Source organism: Melanotaenia boesemani, chromosome 2, assembly GCF_017639745.1.
Source record: "Melanotaenia boesemani isolate fMelBoe1 chromosome 2, fMelBoe1.pri, whole genome shotgun sequence".
NCBI lineage: Eukaryota > Metazoa > Chordata > Actinopteri > Atheriniformes > Melanotaeniidae > Melanotaenia > Melanotaenia boesemani.
The window spans coordinates 22,041,795-22,055,099 of NC_055683.1; the positions used below are offsets into that span (position 1 = coordinate 22,041,795).

The window sequence follows — 13,305 nt, forward strand, 5'->3', positions numbered from 1 at the left end:
CATCTGATCCATATTGTGCACCACCACATTTTCAGTCATACACAAAGCACTGTTGTACAAACTTTAAACATGATGTTCTTGTGTATGTATGTACATATATATTATTCCAACTCTGGATACATGTTTTGCTTTGAGCTTGTGTTTAACACCATATCCAGCACACATAATGTACACTCTCTATTTCCTCTTTATTTTCCTGATTTGAGTTTTCTTTTTACAGTGTCACATAGAAAACATTTTGTTTTGGCTGGTTTTCATTCTCTTTGACAGTTATCTCTCTAAGATGCGGTGTCTGTGTTTATTGTATTTGCATGGTAGAGGTGAATTGTCTTTTCCAATGATTGACAGTTTGAGCGGCCATCTGTCAGGTAAGATGGAGAAACAGAGAAATGTTATGCATATAAGTCTGTTTTTGTTTCTTTTCTTGCAGCAGGCTGCTTCATCTCTAGCATTCCTAATTTAAAGAAACACTTTGTTTTCTACTAGAAATAGTTGCTACTTAGATCCTGGTTTACTCTAAGCACACTCTCATTATGCCAACTGACTCCATATCAGAGTTGTTCTTTGACTATAGCTCTTTTATGTTTTTGCTCTCCCACCCGCACGGCCTCGACCAAGCCTGAGGAGCTGACCAACGTCCTGGAGATCTGCAACATTGTTTTCACCAGTATGTTCACGCTGGAGATGATCCTAAAGCTCACTGCTTTTGGCTTCTTTGAGTACTTGAGGAACCCATATAACATCTTTGATGGCATCATCGTCATCATCAGGTCTGTAATCTGTGAAATGAACCGTCAGTTATCACAACTTTTTCACATTTTTTTCTTTCTCTTTAACATGCAGTTTCTGATTATTGTGAAATATCAACTTCTTTATGTTTCTCCTTTCTCTTGATTTACATTCCTTTAATCACCACAATATACATGTTTACCCTTCCTGTTCCCACCATTATGAATAATCACACCACATTTTCCACACAATCTCTGTATTCACTTTGCAACACACACCCCAGTGTGTGTGAGATCATCGGTCAGGCAGACGGTGGTCTATCAGTGCTGAGGACGTTCAGGCTGTTGAGGGTCATTAAGCTGGTGAGGTTCATGCCTGCACTGAGGCGGCAGCTTGTGGTGCTGATGAAGACTATGGACAATGTGGCCACCTTCTGCATGCTCCTCATGCTCTTCATCTTCATTTTCAGGTAAGGATTTTAATGTAGAAAGCGGCAAAGAGAAAGTCAGTTAGTTAGTACAGGCTACACGGTTTAATGTTATCTAAAATAATAATTCTGCCATTAATTCAAGGAGCAACTTCAACCCTGTGATCTGTGCTCCACCAGCTTTTTTTAAATACAATAACTTTGTTTTCAGACAGAAAGCATGGATACACATGAAGGAAATGTAAAGTAAACAAAACTCTTAGAAACACAGAGACACTGACTCAGTAATGTGAATGACACTTGGGTCTACTTCCAACCTGAATTAGAGGCCTTCACTGAACAGCAGTTTGGTGGATAGTAACATAGAGATCACAAGAGAAGATGATTAAAACAACATGCTGCTTTTTTGGCTGTGTTGGGCACAGTAAGAACTGAGAAGAATGAAGTTTAGACCTAGAGGTAGACAGGAAACAAACAGATCAGTATCTAATCTTTGACTCACACAACTGAACTGTAAACAGTTCTGCTTATCCTTTACAGCATTAGGAATGAGAATTGCCCAACAAAAGCAGAGAAACACACCAAGAGAGCACATCAAACCTGTGGATACCCAAACAGGCCCTTTATCAGCTCAGCGAAGTCTAGAAAATATATATATATATTGCCATTCTGTTTGTAGCAGTGTCTGACAAACTTTAGAAGTACCTTGTGTAAACACAACATCTTTATGCACTTTAACCCAGCAACACCCTCAGACAGAAACTAGTTCACCTGAACAATAAATCACCCAAAAACAAACAGAGACACATTTTATATTCAGTCCAGAGCAGCGAAGTGCACACACCTGATCTAGGGAAAACTAAACAAGGGATGGCAAAACACAGAAGAGCCAGTCCTTCAGACCAAGACTTGTCATTCAGCTTCCTCTTAAAGGGACGGAAGGATGTGAGGCACTCTTTTTAGAACAGTATTCTGCGCAGGGAAGTCAGAAGGTTTGAAGCAATCTATGTTAAATGCCAAAAAAAGAGAAAACAAGCAAAAAAAAACATGTTAAACAGAGAAAGTGGTCTCAGGTATGACCAAAATAACACCTACCATTCTTTTTTGACTCTCCTCCCCAGGTGGTTTCTCAACCATTCATACCTTAAATTGTGTTAGGCAAACAGCTCACAGGTGACAATGACTCAAACCACCCACAGAAGTGGGTCAGTGACATATATGTGACCCCTCAAAGTGAGAATTTGAGTCGCTGTCAGCAATTTATTAGCCTGAAGCTGTCCACCAGTCACTCAGAGCAGAAAAATATGAGAAGTGATCTTCAACATCCAAGTAAAGAAGTCTGGTTACTTCTATTGTAGGATTAGCAAGAGCTGGATGAATCTGAGAATCCGCATAGAGAGATTTTGTAAGAAACTATAAAAACGCTGTTAAATATAATAGTATCTATTTATGTCTTAAACACATATTGATGGTTTGAATTGTTAGAGTTTGATTTTTTGTTTCTGCATGATTGTGTGGATCACACTGTATGATTATAGTATGACTCCAACTATAGTACATATTTAAGTCTAAAACTTTATGTTAGCCCACTTTTATAATCATTATATAATTATTGTGCTTTTTTTTAGTATGTGTTGTGAACTTCTTACTATTATCTGATATAAAATCCTATGGATTCTGTGTAATGTACAGATTATAAACATGAATGGAAAGTTTGAAGTAAGAGAGAGAAAACCCCTTTTTGTGTTTTAGTATTCTAGGGATGCACATTTTTGGCTGTAAGTTCAGTTTGAAGACCGAGGCAGGAGACACGGTACCTGACAGGAAGAATTTTGACTCCCTGCTTTGGGCTATCGTTACTGTGTTTCAGGTACAAATAGATTAAACACGCACAAGTCCTTTCCAAAGACTTTTTGTTTTTGCAGCTTTAATTTATTTGCTCATAACAGCCAACATGTGCTCCCCTCTGTGTGCACATTTGATGTAGATTCTGACTCAGGAGGATTGGAATATGGTGCTGTACAATGGCATGGCATCCACCTCCCCCTGTGCTGCTCTCTACTTTGTAGCACTTATGACGTTTGGAAACTATGTGCTCTTTAATTTACTCGTTGCCATCCTGGTTGAAGGTTTTCAAGCTGAGGTAAGACAGCTTTATCTATAACCCTTAAGTAAATGTGTGATACGAACAGAGAAAACAGTAGTATTTTCTACTTATCACAGCTTGTATCTGCTCGTGTCTTAACTTTTTACTATTTTTCACAATCTCTGTTTTATCATTTTTGTTTCCTTTTCCTATAATTCCTTCATTTTCTCACCATCTCCTCTGCAGGGTGATGCAAACCGCTCTTACTCAGACGACGACAGGTCTTCTTGTAATTTTGATGAGAATGATAAGCAAAAAGACTCCCTACACCTCTCAGGTATGGATGGTTCCAAACAACTTTGCAGCACTTTAAGTCGTTTTTTACATCTCACATCTCAAATTGTATATCAGTTTCACCACAAAATCGGGGGTATTGTTCTTTAAGTAGTGTAAACAAACTACTTTACAATGATAAATTATTTATTTCCTCTCTCTGAAAACATGAACTTTGAGAAAGATGTGCTAATGTAAAATGAATGAACAAGCACTGATTTCAGTCAGGGTTGGTACAGTCAGTTAGGTGAGTTTACTGCTTGAGTTTCTGTCTTGGTTTCGGGTTATTGTTTACATTGCTGGTGTGGGGCTCTGTCGTTAGCACCTTCTCTCTTCAACCAGTTGAGGCCGTGACGCGGGTCACACCCACTGTGTACTGCTCAGGGCAAAGCAGATAGAGGCGGTTTCAGCCGGGTGCAATCAAGCAAAGTGTGCTCAGCTGTGTCAGCTCCAGGTACTTTTCCACACATGGTGCCCTGAAGCGTCAGCGAGGCGTCAGCCTTTGTGTCAGCCCGCGTCGGGTTAAGACCACAAAGGGTAAAGACCTGCGAGTCTACCTGCGCGAGTCCACCGAGCAAAGGCACAAGCTTAACACTCCTCACAACTATATTAACGCACAATGTGCTTCAAACCCATCCCTGTCAGATATGGGTACAGACCAAGACGTGTCACCCATAGACACTGCAATCCGCAAAACCTGTCCTTTCCAATGGCATGCACATCAGTCACACCCTCTGTTACCTTTGGTCTCTGGAACTGTCAGTCCGCAGTTAACAAAACAGAATTTATCAGTTCATTGATAAATCTCTCTGACATTCAGGTCCTAGCCCTGACTGAAACCTGGATCCGTCCAGAAAACACAGCTACACCAGCTGCCCTTTCTGTCAATGCAGAATTTAGCCAAACACCTCGCTCAGCTGGACGAGGAGGTGGAACGGGCATTCTTATTTCTAAAAAGTGGAACTTAACTTCTGTCCGTCCTATGGCTAACTGCTCATCACTTGAGTATCACTCAGTAAAGGTCTCTACACCCATGACTGCATACATTCTGGTCATTTACCGCCCTCCGGGTGGCAGTATAGCTGAGTTTGTCTCTGAAATGGACATGATTCTCTCTGACATTCCTGATGATGGCACACCACTAATTGTCATGGGAGACATGAACATTCACATTGACAAACCACAGGCAACTGACTTTCTGGCTCTTATCTACTCTTTCAATCTCAAACTGGTACAGACTCCTCCAACACACAAAGCTGGCAATACTCTTGACTTGGTGCTGACCAGAAACTGCTCCACAGCCGACCTGTCTGTCACCCCGCTGCACCTCTCTGACCACTTCCTGGTTAAATTCTCTGTCTTCCTTCCTCATGTCAATCAAGCGGCTCCAAAAATGGTGTCCTACCGCAGAAACTTGAGATCCCTCAGACCTACACAGCTGTCTGATGAGGTTTACTCTACCCTCCCTTCCCACTCAGACTTCTCCTTACTGTCTGTGAATGAGGCTACAGAAACACTCTGCTCCTCTCTTGCCTCCTCTCTGGACAAACTCTGTCCTCTGGTGTCAAAACCAGCCAGACAAAACCCTCTCAGTCCATGGCTCACAGAGGCTCTAAGGGATCACAGAGCCGGACTCAGGGCGGCTGAAAGAAAGTGGCGCAAATCAAAAGAGCACACTGACTTGTCTGAGTACCAGCAAAAACTCGTAACTTTCACATCCAGCCTAAAGGCGGCCAAGATAGCCTTTTATCAGAACAAGATCCGCAATGCTCCCAACTCACGACAACTGTTCATGGCGTTTAACTCTCTTCTATCTCCACCACCTGCTCAGCCTCCCACTGTGCTGACTGCAGAAATGTTTGCTTCCTACTTCACTGAAAAGGTTGCCACCATCAGTAACCAATTCACTGAGCCTGACCAACTCAGCCTTACCAAACCAGCTACTGGTGCCTCACTATGCTCCTTCCGCTCTCTAAATGAGGACGAAGTCTCTAAACTTCTAGTCAGCTCAAAACCAACGACCTGTCCTCTTGATCCTGTTCCCTCTGACATCCTGCAGAGCATTTTACCTACAGTCAAACCTGCAGTAACTCATATTATCAACTCCTCTCTTAAATCTGGTGTCTTTCCTTCTGCCTTCAAGCAAGCTCGGGTTACCCCACTGCTGAAGAAACCCACACTCAACCCAGCCCAGGTTGAAAACTACCGGCCGGTCTCACTGCTTCCATTCATGTCTAAATTACTAGAGCGTGCCGTCTTCAGTCAGGTCTCACAGTTCCTCCAAGACAACAACCTGTTAGATCCATATCAATCTGGATATAGGCAAGGTCACTCTACTGAAACTGCTCTCCTGTCAGTTACTGATTCCCTACGGCTTGCCAGATCCACTGGTCAATCCTCAGTCCTTATACTGCTGGACCTGTCGGCTGCCTTTGACACTGTCAACCATCATATACTGTTCTCCAAACTCTTAGAGCTTGGCATCTCAGGATCTGTCCTCTCGTGGTTTACATCCTACCTCACAGGGAGATCATTCAAAGTATCTTGGCGAGGGGGCGTGTCCAGATCACATGGGCTGACAACAGGGGTGCCTCAGGGCTCGGTGCTCGGCCCTCTTCTCTTTTCCCTATACACCTCCTCACTCGGTGCAGTCATTAGCTCTCATGGTTTCTCCTACCACTGCTATGTAGATGACACTCAGCTTTTCCTTTCTTTCCCACCTGATGACACAACCGTCTCAATGCGAATATCAGCATGCCTTGCTGATATCTCTGCATGGATGAAGGACCGCCACCTTCAGCTAAATCTGTCCAAGACTGAGCTTATTGTCTTCCCAGCCAGTCCTTCTTTACCACCACAGATAAGTGTGCAGCTAGACTCAATCACACTAGTCCCTACATCTTCTACCAGGAATCTTGGTGTCATGGTAGACAACCAGCTGACCTTTAAGGATCATGTTGCCTCGGTTTCCCGGTCTTGCCGATTTGCTCTCTACAACATCAGAAGGATCAGACCCTACCTGACTGAACACACGACCCAGCTCCTGGTCCAGGCTCTGGTCATTTCACGCATTGACTACTGCAACTCCTTACTGGCTGGCCTGCCTGCATGCTCAGTTAAACCTCTGCAGATGATTCAGAACGCAGCAGCACGTCTGGTCTTCAACCAGCCCAAAAGAGCTCATGTCACTCCACTGCTAATTGCTCTTCACTGGCTTCCAGTTGCAGCACGCATCAAATTCAAAGCTCTGCTTCTGGCTTACAAAACAATAACCCAAACGGCTCCGGGCTACCTTCACTCCTTAATCCAGAGCTACACTCCCTCTCGAAACTTACGCTCTACCAGCGAAAGACGCCTAGTGCTCCCACCACAACGTGGCGCAAAATCAGTAGCTAGACTCTTCTCCTCTGTTGATCCCCGGTGGTGGAACGATCTACCAAACTCCATCTGATCCGCAGAGTCCGTATCCACTTTTAAGACCAAGCTAAAGACTCAGTTGTTTAAGGAGCATTTCCACATTTAGCTTAACTAAATGAGTCAGAAAGATTTGTCCAGCTTTTTGGCTCAACCAAGTACTGAAGAAGCTGTGTGCACTTATGCCCAAGATGATATTGTGTGATGAAATCATGCACTTATGCCCAAGTTGATATTATGTGATGAAATCATGCACTTATGACCTAGTTGATATTGTGTGATGAAATCGTGATCCTGTATTAAAAAAGAAAAAAAAAAAAAAAAAAAAAAAAACAATTATATGCACTGCACTAGCACTACATGACAGCACCTGGGTCCAACTGGACTCAAAAGCGGTCTGACTATCACTTAATTATGACGTCCCATCTTGTTTGAATTCATGCTTGTGTTGTTCTTCCTCTCAAATGTAAGTCGCTTTGGATAAAAGCGTCTGCTAAATGACTGTAGAATAGAATAGAATAGAATAAAATCATCATTTTCTCCAGAAACATAAACTTAAACATAAACAAATTTGTTTTCATTTAGAATAAAAAGAAATGACTTTAGTATTATTGTTATTTTTGTTATTGTTGCTGCCAGCTATGTAATAATGAAATCTGACTGGCTGAAGAGGCATCATTATATTATAAGTTTTCATAAGAAGCCTTGATAAGCATCGTTTTCAGCTGAAATAAAAGTTGAACATACTGTTCTGTACTCTCCCCTGACATATCCGGCAGAAATTCACTAAGAGCTTCACCAAAAACAAGTATGGCGCAGCATTTAGCAGCAAATTGCAACCATGTTGGATGTCATCTGATGACAATTCCTAAGTCCTAATCTACTTTTTGAATATCAGTGCTCATGGAAAAACTAACATTTTTGTAATGCCACTTCTTATCAAAATCCAACTCACCAAAACATACGTTTGAGAATAGATCAGCCTGTGGTAGATATCCCCTTTTTTCACTATAATGAGTTTCTCCTTGGCTCCTATACGGCCAGTTATTGGAAATTAAACCTTCTCCTGCCCCTTGGAGGTAGCTGTAACATTGTTTTTGGGCATTTATTGTGTGCAGTGATGGAGAGAGGCCTGCCTTTGTGGTAACAACAGAGGGAACAAACAAAAGGAAGCAAGGGACTTATTTAATCTTTTCTTTCTTTGACAGCTTCTTTACAATCATACATCTTCTCTCATTCTCTCTTCCTTACCTCCATTTTACACCGTTGTTCATTTTCTGTTTTCCTCTCTTCATTCCCATTCCTCTGTAGACCCCAAGATCTGCACTCTGACTCCTAATGGACACCTGGACCTGTCCCTATTGCCTGCCGGTCTGTTTCCTGGAGAAAGGTTGACCTTTGCTCTTGGCTCTAGGAAGAATAGTGTCATTTCTCTCGGCAGGGCCGACCTGGAGAAGAGGGCTGTGGTAAGTGGATGGGGTTGTTAACACTAGCTGTAACCACTTCTTGTTAGCTCTTGGCTGAATCATAGGTTATTGTGTGAGGGGAATATCACGGGTCAGTTGTTACAGATGTTAGATTATTGGGTTTTTCAACAACAGTATTAATAAATCACCTGTGGATTTTCATCAGCAGAGTTTTTTTTTCCCTCTCTTAGTTTCCAGGTCGAGGTTACCACAACTGGGGCCGTCCACTACCTCCCCAGCCTCACCCCTTGTGGGCTCGTCGCTCCAGCTGGAGCAGCCTTGGAGGACGGCCCTGCTGCTCCTCATCTCCCTCTGCTAGCCCTGCCTTCACCCCTACCTCTGCTAGGCCCTTCTACGGCTACGGCCTGGGGGGTCTGGGAGGGGTGGTTGGAGGAAGCCTCCGTATCCGTGGTCCCCGTGCATCCTCTTCCTCCCCTCACCACCACCGCCACCACCACCATATCCAGCCAGATGAGGAAGAGTCACTTCTCTCTCCTCCTGTTGCTCCTCACTCCCTCCAGCTTCCCCATCCTCTGCTCCCAGGCTATTTTGCACCACGGAGGGACCGGCGAGCTCTTTCCCTAGAGCTCCCTCATGTGCTGCAGGTTCCAGCTGGAACCTCACATGCTCCATCACAACCACACCACCCACTGCCTCCGATGACACTCCATGCTCACCACAGGAAGAAGAGCCTCTCTGGAGGGCTGGTAATTAGTGGTGGTGACTTAGAAACAGTTCACCAAGACTGTAATGGAAAGACCCCGCTCTCGCACCTTCTCCAGCCACCTCCAAAACGACAGACTGAGCAGCCTGGAAGGGCAAACCCTGAGAGCCAACTGATGGCTGATGTCTTCCCCCAGGTCAACACACGCAGCAAGGACCGGGAAGATCTTGATGATGAGATTGATTATGTAGGTTGTTTTGTGCGTCTGTAAGAAAGGAAGTTAAATAGTAACTGAAAGTTAATGTGTGCAAACATCTTTCAGTTATCTGCATTCCATATATGCAGATAATCATCCTTAAGACAGTATGAGAGATTATCTAAATAATAAAAAAGCAAGTGAACACAATCTGGTTTTGTTATTCACAACAACCAAACCATTATGTTTTATGTTAAAGAACAAGATTTTATGCAAGCAATAATATTTTGCTCTCTTGTGTAGGATTTTCTTGTAATTTGTATAAAGCCTGCACTCTCTACCACCTGGGCCTCATGGGAGTCCCATTGTTTTCATTGCAAACAAGTCTGTGTATGAGCGAAACAAGGTTAATTAGAAAGTATTTAGACAGCATGGGGAAAGAGCTGTACAGATGGTAACGTTGGAAGATACTCCAAGCTCTTTCTATAGAAGTGTCTCACTTATATAAATAATTTAGATACAGAGCATAAACAAGCACTTTATCTGTGAAGTCTCTGCTTGGATGTTTGTGCCTTGATGTGCTCTGATATGCACATTTGTTGCAGAGTTTGTGCTTCCGTATCCAGAAGATGATGGAAGCTTACAGACCAGACTGGTGTGAGACAAGAGAGGATTGGTCCGTCTTCCTTTTCTCCCCACAGAACAAGTGAGTTGCAGTATATTTGCTGCCCAGTGCTTTACGTAATACACTGATATGCTTACAAGTGGGTTTATTATAAATGTGTGCTGATTTGTGGTCATTTGTAGTTCAGCTATAAAAGCAACAAATCCAAAATGTAAGAAAGTATCAGAAAACTAAGTATTTGACAAGAGTAGTCCATACTTTTACAAAGACTGAGTAAGAAAAGAATCCTGGAAGATTACCATTGAAATTAAACATTTCTAACATTGAGCATGCCCCATCTTGGCTACAAAGTTTATGTAAATCAAATAAATTTTGTGAAGTAATCCTCCAAACACACAGACAAAGAAGAGCAATTAGAAAACACATCATCTGCCAAGGCCAAGCTGTACTACCCAATTTTTATCAAAATTATCCTAATTTGCACAGAAAAAATTGTGGGTTCCGTTCTCAGCCCACACTCCAATGGATAATCGTAACAGAAGCACTGCTGCATTCACATTGTGCCTTGACTTTAAAAACACACCACAGGTACCTCTAACACAACTATACAACATAATACAGTCTAATTCATTTTTTTGAGGTGTGTGTTGACATTTTCTGAGTTTTGCTGCATATATAATCAATAGTAGTTGACCACAGGATGTACTTCACTAATGCTGAACTGACAGATTCTGATCCTGTCCTCATCAGTAGGACAGGCAGTTTGCCAAACCTCCACAATCAAGGAATTTGTAAAGCAGTGATCCCCACCTTTATAATAAAAACCTTTTAACAAGCTTCGTCATCTGTTAGAAAACAAGGGACTGTCGCAGTATGGTATATTTCTAAAACCAGAGACCATTCATTACATTATGCATTAATTTGTTATAATGTGTTATAATCTGTAAGGAAAAGATCGACTAGACTCATTTCAGTATTTTAATAAAAACTATTTAAATACCTCTATGCATGTTCCATTACGAGCAAATTTAATTTCTCTTGTAGTTTATTCATTTTCATCTTCAGCCTGTTTTTCATCCATTCCAATAAACACTGCAGTGAAGATATTTAATTGCTTTTTGGCAGCACCCACTGTCACATGCTAAGTTTTCAAATGCATATTCAGTATTTATATGTCCCATCTCTTTCTGCCACCCTCCTGCCTCCCTCCTCCCCCTTTTCTCTGTGTTTCTCTCGCATCCCTCTTTTCTATTCTCCCAGCAGAGCACTGTACTCAGGAGTCCTGTGCTTTTGAGAGCGCCGTTAATGTAATTTGTTTTGAATTAGGAGCTATGTAAACGGGGTCTGAATGAGGCTATTTACTCAGCAAGATGTGAGTGTGCTTCCAAGCACAATCATGGTGCTGGCTGCCATTTTGACTGGATGAAAGTGATTTATAAATTATAATGTGCTTCTTTTTTAGGTTAATAATAAATGTAGCTCCAATTTAAACTTCTAACTAATTTTCTCCCCTCTCCTCAGGTTCAGACAGATTTGTCAATCCATCATAGCCCATAAGCTGTTTGACTACGTCGTGTTAGCCTTCATCTTCTCCAACTGCATCACAGTGGCTCTGGAGAGGCCCAAGATACTACAAGGCAGCTTGGTAAATCTGTTGGAAATGTATCCATATGTGACACAGCCCTGTTCTTGAATGCTTTGTGCTATTGCTGAATTCCCTAATGATAAATTGAACTTTATTACCTAAAAAAAGTGCAGTTAAGGAGGTTTTAAAACCCCTTATTGGCTCATTTCCTGTTTCTGACAATCAATATTCTTTTCTCCTCTGTTTTGTCTGTGCAGGAAAGGGTCTTTCTCACCATCTCCAACTACATCTTTACTGCCATCTTTGTGGGCGAGATGACTCTCAAGGTAACGTTTTACAACCTGTCTTTCTATTACTGCCAGCACAGACCCCACACAGAAATGCATTTTTTGTCTCTGTCTCCTCCCAGTTTGACTATTTCTCTCAGTCGCCTCAGTGCTCCCACCTCCCATCCTCTTTACTTCCCTTCTTTCCCAGCAGTTCCCATGTTCCTTTGGAGAATGGAGCAATGAAGCTCTGTCATTAATTAGCAGATAGTCTGCTCTTATAGATGTAATCCAACACTGCCCCCACACTCTTCCTTTCCTCTCTTTTAAATTCTTCATTTCCACTTCCTTAAGTTCACTCTGCTTTCATTAGTCCTTTTTTCTGACTCACAATCTACTTCTCCATCCTTTCGGTTTCATTCACTCCCGCCTTCCTCCCCTGTCTCTGTATTCTCTGGGAAAGGCTCTGGTACAAGTGGGCCATCAATTATGCACTCCTATAATCAATTATTAACCAATCAAGGCCGTCAAGGAGCCACAGACTTGTCAGACCCCTGGCCGAGCAGTACATGGATCCTTTCATGTCTCTGTGTGTGTTTGTGTATCTCCATAATGCGAGGTTGTCTGTATTTTTTGTGTAACATTAATCTCTCCATAGGTATCCATTACCTGGTTTAGTGTTGCTTACAAGATGCAGCCAAACAAACAAAGAACACAGCAGTATGGGGCATCTCCAGGCACTATGCTGCAGACTGTATACAGTACTTCTAATGGATATTTGCTTTCTAGAGATTATGTAGATTATACTGTAGATCTATGATCAGAATTGCAAACTTGCACGCTTATTATGCATTCAGCTGACTTTTTATCACTGAGGGCAGTTCACATTTTGGCATTCAGACCTTAGATGTTTGCCAGGCACTGATCCTTCGACCATTTTGATGTTTGCACACAAGCCCCCACGGTCTCTTTAAGCTTTGCCGAACACTTGGCAAACAGATTCAAATGTCAGTAGCAGATTTTTGCCTAAGCAGGCATTATGCTCCCACTGCTGCTTTGCAAGACACAATATCCATCTGTGTGCATGTGTGTTACAACGCCTGTCTATCAGCCATCCCTCACTTTCTAACTTACAGAGGGATAAAATTTTATTGTATGTCAAAGTGCTTCACACAATATTTTTTTAATAGCCAAGGATAAAGGAATTGGCTTTGGGGTATCATTACTGCACCAGCAGGAAAGACGATGCCAGCTCCGAAATCTGTTTAGCAATGCATGATTGTGTGAGTATGTTAGCATCAACCACAGGTGTCCTTTTACTCTTATTTCTCTTAAAGCTTTCTCTCAATATGTGTGTGCATATATTTTATGTATGTGTTAGATATTTTCTTAGTAGATGTGTGTAGTGTTATATGTGTGTAACATTTCAATGTTTGTCTTGTATATATGATCTCTCTTGCTATTGCTCTATAGCAAGAGGTAGGCTATAGTTGTACAGGGGTGGCCAACGTTGG

At 42.2% G+C, this 13,305-nt stretch overlaps 1 protein-coding gene across 4 annotated transcripts in view; it reads left to right on the plus strand.

Annotated features, from left to right (window-relative positions):
- LOC121653582 (voltage-dependent T-type calcium channel subunit alpha-1I-like) overlaps nt 1-13,305 on the plus strand; it is a 66,455-nt gene that overhangs the window by 17,723 nt on the left and 35,427 nt on the right. For all 4 annotated transcript variants that reach the window (XM_042007147.1, XM_042007155.1, XM_042007163.1 and 1 more), the window contains exons 6-15: nt 619-770; nt 1,013-1,198; nt 2,909-3,026; nt 3,144-3,299; nt 3,489-3,579; nt 8,301-8,455; nt 8,647-9,366; nt 9,921-10,021; nt 11,462-11,585; nt 11,783-11,851. In XM_042007147.1, the coding sequence (XP_041863081.1) occupies nt 619-770; nt 1,013-1,198; nt 2,909-3,026; nt 3,144-3,299; nt 3,489-3,579; nt 8,301-8,455; nt 8,647-9,366; nt 9,921-10,021; nt 11,462-11,585; nt 11,783-11,851 (1,872 nt within the window). The remainder of the gene's footprint in view (nt 1-618; nt 771-1,012; nt 1,199-2,908; nt 3,027-3,143; nt 3,300-3,488; nt 3,580-8,300; nt 8,456-8,646; nt 9,367-9,920; nt 10,022-11,461; nt 11,586-11,782; nt 11,852-13,305) is intronic.